Source organism: Pinus tabuliformis, chromosome 5_1 (assembly GCF_031772625.1).
Source record: "Pinus tabuliformis cultivar Carrire ecotype Pingquan chromosome 5_1, CPIR1, whole genome shotgun sequence".
Taxonomy (NCBI): Eukaryota; Viridiplantae; Streptophyta; class Pinopsida; order Pinales; family Pinaceae; genus Pinus; species Pinus tabuliformis.
Window position 1 is genome coordinate 234897490 of NC_142305.1, and position 8048 is coordinate 234905537.

Here is an 8048-nt window from a genome sequence, read left to right on the forward strand (position 1 = left end):
CGTTCATGGCAGCGTCCCCGCAAGCTCCATGTTGCCTTAAGTTCGACCCCACCTCCTCCCACTTCCGGTATCGGCATCGAGGTTTGGGCTCTGTGATCGACCTCCTTCCACCTCCACCCAAGCATGAGCTACATCGCGGTGCAATGTGCACGCCTCAAAACAAAACCTCTCTAGCTCCTTGGTTGATTTCACCATCGTAACACCAACAACACCACCACACCGCAACACATCCAACAATAGCAACACCGCAACACTAGCATTGCCGCAACATCACCACAACACCAATAACACCGCAACACGTCCACGTTAGAAAACCCACACTTAGTTTGATGACCATTGTCATGAGTCCAAAATAAATAGTCTAAAAATATATATAAACTAACCGACCATAATTATAAGGGCAAAATATGCCAGAAGACTGACAAAACTAACAGAACACCAAAACACATAGTCAATCATCAGGGTTATCTGGACCCATCCTAGGTGGAGGAGGGGGTTGAAACGAGCAATTAACGAGTTGATCCAGATGAGCCAGCCAAGCCTCCAACTACTCCAACTTGTCGACAATGCGTATATGTCTATGCCAGACCACCACCACTCGCTCTTGATGTTGACACTGGAAATATGGGATTTTGAGCCAAGGCTACCATGACTACCTCGTATTCCTCTCGACGAATTTTCTCGTAGGCTTCCAAGTGCATTTTCATAGACTGGTGTGATTGACCTTTGGTGGCGCAAGAGGGATTGTTCCTCTTCCTCGACAGTGGCTAGCGTTCATGGCAGCGTCCCCGCAAGCTCCATGTTGCTTTAAGCTCGACCCCACCTCCTCCCACTTCCGGTATCGGCATCGAGGTTTGGGCTCTGTGATCGACCTCCTTCCACCTCCACCCAAGCATGAGCTACATCGCGGTGCAATGTGCACGCCTCAACACAAAACCTCTCTAGCTCCTTGGTTGATTTCACCATCGTAACACCAACAACACCACCACACCGCAACACATCCAACAATAGCAACACCAGCATTGCCACAACATCACCACAACACCAATAACACCGCAACATGTCCACGTTAGAAATAAAATCTCTAACCCTCTTCCTACTCTCAAATCTTCGCCTTCGCCTTCGAACCCTCTTCCTACTCTGTATTGGTTGCCCTGCCCCAGTTCGACCTCAATAAGTAACACCTTCTCAAGCTAAGGCACTCAAGTGTGCTAGCCCACCCAAGACAGTGCACTGTCACACCCTTAAAGTGACGAGCCACCCAACACCATAGGCCCAAAATAACGAGAGGCAATTGGGGTAAGAATTTCCCCAAATCCCATTCGAATTTCCATGTAGTGCCAACTGGAATGTACCCAACAATAGACCACAATTCAATCAAGAGACCAAAGGAGGGTGGTCGGTGGACGGGTTATGAAAGCTCATGTGATCAAGAAGGTGCCACAAAGAAACCCGAAAGATATACAGGAACAGAGGACTTATGACTCCCTTATGCAGCGAGAAACCACCTCCGACATCATCCAAGGAGCAACAAGTTGCCTTAACCCCCCTCCAAAATTTATCATCATGGACTCGCACGCCTTGAACTCCCATTGCCAAAGTATCAAAACAATTACCATCGAATTCTATAGACTTCCCATTTTCGATGGACCTCCATTTAAATGCACACAAGTGTGACTTGCTGGGTTCACATGGACCAATTGTGGTGTACCTACTACACATACCTCATGTATGTCATGGGCATGGGAAGTATGTAAAGAAACTAGGCCCAACCTCCACTATCCTCGATTTTACCACCCCATCAAGGTATTTAATTGTAAAATGATATTATTAAAAATTATATTAAATTATTATGTTTAATGATTTTTGAAATTTTTTTTTATCTTTTTCATTTTTTTTAATAAAAATTAAATTAAAACTTCATTTAAAAAAAATAAATTTCCACTCAAATAGAATTAATATATACATTTATATAAAAACTATAAATTAATTTAAATTAATAAATAACAAAAATTATAATTAAGAAAGGAGTTGTCTATAATGCGACTTTTTGAGATTCCGGTGACGGAATCCGGCGGAAGAAATTGAGATGAAATCATGATTTGTTGCAGTTAAAATGGTTTTTTAACTGCATATTCGGATTCAGCACCCTGAAAAACCCCTCGGACGCTTTCATTGTGCAGAAACTAGTTATCAAACTTAAAATTTAACGGGAATAAATTAACTAGGATCAACTAGCAGGAAAGCTTGAATATTTTGATACTTCCTCATGAAATTTATGTAATTTGAATTTTAACTTAAACCGACATAAATAACTAGGATAAACTCGCAGGAAAGTGCGAAAGTTTGAATATGAAATTTATGTAATTTGAATTTTAACTTAAACCGACATAAATAACTGGGATAAACTCCCAAAAATGATTGAATATTTTGAGAAAAAAGAGTTGCCTAATAACTCGGGAGAAGAATCATTTTAATAATAATTATTTGACAAAATATATCGGACTGAGTCACAACTTAAATTAATATTTTGAGAAAAAAGAGTTGCCTAATAACTCGGGAGAAGAATCATTTAACAAAGCATATCGCACGAACTAATATTTTGATAAAAGAGAGTTTAATAACTCCGAAAAAGAATCATTTTAATAATAATTATTTGACAAAGTATATCGGACTGAGTCACAACTTAAAATAATATTTTGATAAAGAAGAGTTGCCTAATAACTCCGAAAAAGAATCAGTTTAAAATAAATATTTTACAAAGTATATCATTTTAATAATAATTATTTGACAAAGTATATGGCACTGAGTGACAACTTGCAATAATTTAAGGTCTATTCTATTTTAGAGATGCGCTGCGTTCACATAAATTATGTAGAGCCAGAAATGGATATCAACGCCCACGTTACCTGACCATTAACAAAATTTGTTGTATATAATGGCAACAAATCTGCTGAACATAAATCTCAATTGCGAGTGTTGAGAAAGAGAGATCAGCGGGTAGCCACTTTGCCGCTTGAGAGATCAGCCAGACCAGGAGGAGACTCTTGAGGCTATTGCAGCTGCTCTCTCTTCCCTGGCATCCACCTCATATGGATCCTCCAGCACTAACGACAGCTTTGTCTTTGATATCTTTATCAACCACAGGGGTCCCGACTCCAAGAAAACCCTCGCCAAACATCTCTACGACCGCCTTAACAAAGAAGGATTGCGAGTATTTCTCGACGAAGATGAATTGCAAGGAGGAGAGTATATAACTCCTCAAATCCAGAGTGCCATTCGAACAGCTTCGGTGCATATCGCTATTTTCTCTCCCCGATATGCAGACTCAAATTGGTGCCTTGATGAGCTCTTGCTCATGTTCGAATCGGGGTCAACAATTATTCCAGTATTCTATGGTGTCGAGCCTGCAGATCTTCGATGGGGAACGCGGGACGGAAAAAGAGTCTATGGTCGATCCCTGCAAACACTCGAAAAGAAGAGAACGTTCGATTTTCAACCTCGATACGACTATAACACCATTCAAAAATGGAGGAAGGCTCTCTTTGATGCTTCAGAGATAAAAGGTTTCGATATGAAGACGTATAATGGGTCAGTACTCCAACTCTCCCTCTTACTCTCTTCCTTTCAACTTGTTGGATTGATAGACTGTTTGATATTGTAGGTATTTCTGACTAGTAATTTCATTTCAGCGATGAGCAGCAGCTCCTTGAACAGGTCGTGGAAGAAGTGTTGAAAAAAGTTAAAAGGTCATATCATGTGTCTACATATCCAACTGGGTTGGATGAGAAAGTTGCAGAATTTGAAGGGGCGATGTTACTCGACCAACAAAGCAGCAGAGAGACTAGAGTTATAGGAATTGTCGGACTTGGTGGTGCTGGCAAAACCACCCTAGCAAAGGAGATCTTTAACCGTCGAAGATCAAATTACAAGAAAACTTACTTTCAATTTGATGTCAGAGAAAATGTCGCGAGAAACTCTCTAAAATCCATCCAGAGTATGATTCTTAGTGGCTTGGCTCAAGTTAATGTGCAAATAGACAATACTGCTGATGGTATAGAGAAGCTGACAAGTTATCTTAAATCTTCTCATGTTTTCCTAATTTTAGACGATGTTTTCCTAAGAGTTCTAAGAATAGAGAAGGTATGGAGCGATCTTCAAGCGCTGTGGCTGCATGAATCGCAGGTAGTCATTTGAAATGTTGTCATAATATGTTTTTATCTCGGAAATTGCTTTGATCTTTAGTATTGTTAGCATACTAGCGGTCAAACCAATTTTGATAATATAAAGATTGCAGGCACCAGAGCAGTTGAGGGAATTGTATGTTAAAGCTAGACATGTGGAGGTTCCGAAGTCTGTTGGGAAGTTGAGCCATCTAGAAAAAATTGTGGTCTCTTTTTCTCAGCATGTAACTTTACCAGACGAACTCTGCCATCTACAGTCGTTGAAACACTTAGAGTTAGTGGGAGCTACAATTTCCCTTTTTATAGTCTAAAAATGGACTGCCTACCAAATTATTTTGCGAATTTAAGGACCTGTTTCGAAATAGAGTCCCTGCCGAATTCCTTTGGGAGTTTAACGAACTTCCATTATCTTACCTTGCAGGATTCCATGGTAAGCTTGAATTCGTGGGGTGCTCCAGTTTGAACATGCTCCCAGATTCGTTTGGGAACTTGACGAATCTCCAAACTATTACCCTGTACTGCAGGAAGCTGCTGGTGCTTCCAGATTCGTTTGGGAACTTGACGAATCTCCAAACTATTGACTTGCGTTTCTGCACTAGTTTGCAGGTGCTTCCAGATTCATTTGGAAAATTGACCAATCTCCAAACTATTAACCTGTTCGGGTGCTCTAGTCTGCAGGTGCTTCCAGATTCGTTTGGAAACTTGACTAATCTCCAAACTATTGACCTGTCCGGGTGCTGGAGTCTGCAGGTGCTTCCAGATTCGTTTGGAAACTTAATACAACTTGAAGGGCTACAGTTTGACAGTTTGACCGTCTCCCACGAAGTCTATGAAAAGATGCACACATTTAAATGCTCGGGTGTCGTTGATTTCAACAGGGTAGAAGTATTGCCCGCACCTTTTCTCACTTTCTTGCGAGATGGATATGAATGGACTGGTTAGCATGTGATGGTAAGGCAGTTATGCTATGAGAATTTGAAATTGACATTGACCGTGTTTGCAATCAATATACCGTTGAATTGATGACTTATATGTAGTGGGAGTGCGTGCTTTGTTTAAGTCACAATTATTATAATTATCACAAGTTTTTTGACACAACAATACAATTTTGATGAGTATCGGGAAGGATTTTGATAAGTATCGGGAATGAATGAGATAGGATGATTTTGTTCCTGTCAGCAGTTATTTTATTTCTGTTTGGTCGACTAAATCCCAACAGAAAGAAGAGAATATTGCATGTTCCGAGGTCGGTCCGGGCCTAAGGAACCCCAACTCCCTCAATCGATGTTGTAACAATAGCATAGACCATGGAAATTTTCGATTGGAATTAGCTTCTGAAAAAGAGGATGAGCGCTGCTTGCAAAGGATATGAATTGCTATCAATAAAATTCATCGAGAATATTATACTTTTACTTCTTCCTTTTTCATTCAGACATGACATTATGCCCGTGTAGATGAACCCAGAAATTCAAATTGCACGGGGATCATTGGTGCTACACACATGTATGTTGCTTTTCCAATAGTATTCGGCACAGATGGAGTTATGCCAAAGACTTATTATATAATACCTTATTATTGTTATTAGGAAGTTTTGATATTTTTATTTTTATTTTTAATTTTCAATTACTTTTTTTTTTGTACATTTAATATTTATTATATACAACATTAAAATATTTTCTTTTAACATTAAATTAATTAACATAGATTTTCAGTGCGTTGAAATATTTTTGAAAAATATAAGGTTTAAACATCTTATTCACACTTTGATTTTTTATTTCCAATTACTTTATCTCTTTTTAAAGTTGATATAATATTATATTATTTCATGTGCTTATCAATTAATTTTTTTTTTTTTTGCATTATGAACATTTTTTATGAGAAATTGTGAGCTCTAAATTGGGCATCCTAAGTAATATTATAAAATAATAGTGGAAATAATAAAATAAGATTAGATTACATCATCAAATCTTATAGGAAAAAAGAAAAAAAACTACTTTTCAACTTATCTTCCTACAGTTTTACTCAAATTTCGAGTGGGAGCATTCATTGTATGCAGAATTTAACTCCTCATCCAAAGAATACCCATGTTATATACTTTCGATAGACCATGCTACATGAAAAATGAAAATACTAGAAAAAAAACATGATTGCAATCACATTTTGCATGTATTTCTCATTTTTCATGTAGTAGGTTTCGTCGAAAGTATGCAACATGTGTACACTTTGCATGAGGAATTAAATAATACATCCAATGAATGCCTTTGCTTGAAATTTGAGTAAAAATCCAGGGAGATAAGTTGAAAATACGAGTTGAAATAATAGTTTTTTTATTTTTTATTTTTTTTAATTTTTTTACTCCAAAAATAGTGAATCATCCCCATGGTACATCATGATCTGTAACATCATCTTGAATTCTATTGGTTTTTATAAATTTGATTTTGTTTGTACATTTTGAATTTTATTGGTTCTTATAAATTTGATTTTCGTTGTACATTTTTTTATTTGAGGTCCATTTTAGCCCTCAAAATTTCACTATTGTAAATATAAAATTGAAAATAATATTTTAGAAAAATAACTAAATATTTTTTCTATAAATATATAATAATTTTTAGTTTTTATGTAAATGTATTAATTGATGAGAGTTTTGATGTTATCTTAAAATTTCCTTTCGGATGTTTATTCAGGGAATATATTTTTATGTTAATAATATACATGAGTAATAGTTGGATGAAATCTAATAACAATTATAAAATCAATATAAATAACAAATATGATATGTTGTTCATCTTTGAAATGGAAGGAATCTTATTCTTTTTATATAATACTAAAAAATAATTTTATCATATTCAATAAAAACCCTGATTCATTTGTAGGTGACCCAACATATTTTTGGAGGTCTTTGAATTCAAAAGTATTAATAGTTTGTAAATTTTCGTGGATATTCTATTAGACAATTTGTCACAATAAATATGAAAAAATCATGCTTAAAATCCGAAATTCTGAAAGTTTATTTCTCCTTAGATTTTCTAGACCTGTTAAGTATTGTTAATTGCATATGTATGAAAACTATAACTATACAAAAATTAGAGAACAACAAAATAAAAACACACAAATCACAAACACATACCTGGGAAAATCTTACTAGTCCCTAATATGCACGTTGTAAAATGTTTGGCAATATTTTTGTAAAAACATCATCATGGATCAACAATATACTTGGATATGAGTTTTCTTTCTAGTTCCTTTTGCAAGTATTGATTGGTCCCCAATTTGGTGAGTTCCTCTCGAACCCTCCTGATGTGTCCTTGCGTGTATACATAATGTGCATCTACCATCAAACCCCCTTCTGACCTCATACATTAGGGGGCATCTATTATAGAATATTTTGCCTCACCTATCACTAGATACACTTGTTGAGTAGGGCAACATCTACTTTTCCATATGCAGCCATGACCTTATCTTAAAAAGATTCTTCCAAATTCTATACACAAGCCACCCAAATGTAAAATGTGTATATATGCGAGTACTCCCGCACACACACACACACATATATAATGTGATTTTTCATGTGGGATTTGCGGGTTAGACAAGAAACCCACCTATTGCAACCCATGGCATAACCACCCAAACCAATTTCTGGTGGTATTTATACATGCCTTGAGTGGTCCTCGAAGTCATGAATTGCCTTCGCATCCAAACTTTGACAAAATTGTCACCAATCAAGTTTGTTGTTTCTAGTGTTTTTAAGCACACCCCCTACTTCAGGAAACCTTAGCTCCATGTTGTTGTGTTGAGTTCCCTTATCTCACTCTCATCTAGCTTTGTTGGAGAACTTCAATGGCTCGAGAAGGGACGATCCGAATG

General features: G+C 36.9%; 1 protein-coding gene across 1 annotated transcript; it reads left to right on the top strand.

Annotated features, from left to right (window-relative positions):
- The first annotated feature begins 1060 nt into the window (after positions 1 to 1060).
- On the top strand, positions 1061 to 5126 carry LOC149164271 (disease resistance protein Roq1-like). Its single transcript, XM_089429420.1, has 5 exons — positions 1061 to 1068; positions 3148 to 3591; positions 3693 to 4143; positions 4298 to 4408; positions 4533 to 5126. The coding sequence occupies exons 1-5, from the start codon at positions 1061 to 1063 to the stop codon at positions 5124 to 5126; spliced, it is 1608 nt and encodes a 535-aa protein (XP_089285546.1).
- Positions 5127 to 8048: the final 2922 nt, after the last annotated feature.

Excerpts from the sequence above, each read along its gene's own strand:
- LOC149164271 (XM_089429420.1), top strand. Across the intron at positions 3,592-3,692 it reads GATATGAAGACGTATAATGG|CGATGAGCAGCAGCTCCTTG; the intron begins GTCAGTACTCCA and ends ATTTCATTTCAG. Across the intron at positions 4,144-4,297 it reads GAGTTCTAAGAATAGAGAAG|GCACCAGAGCAGTTGAGGGA; the intron begins GTATGGAGCGAT and ends TAAAGATTGCAG.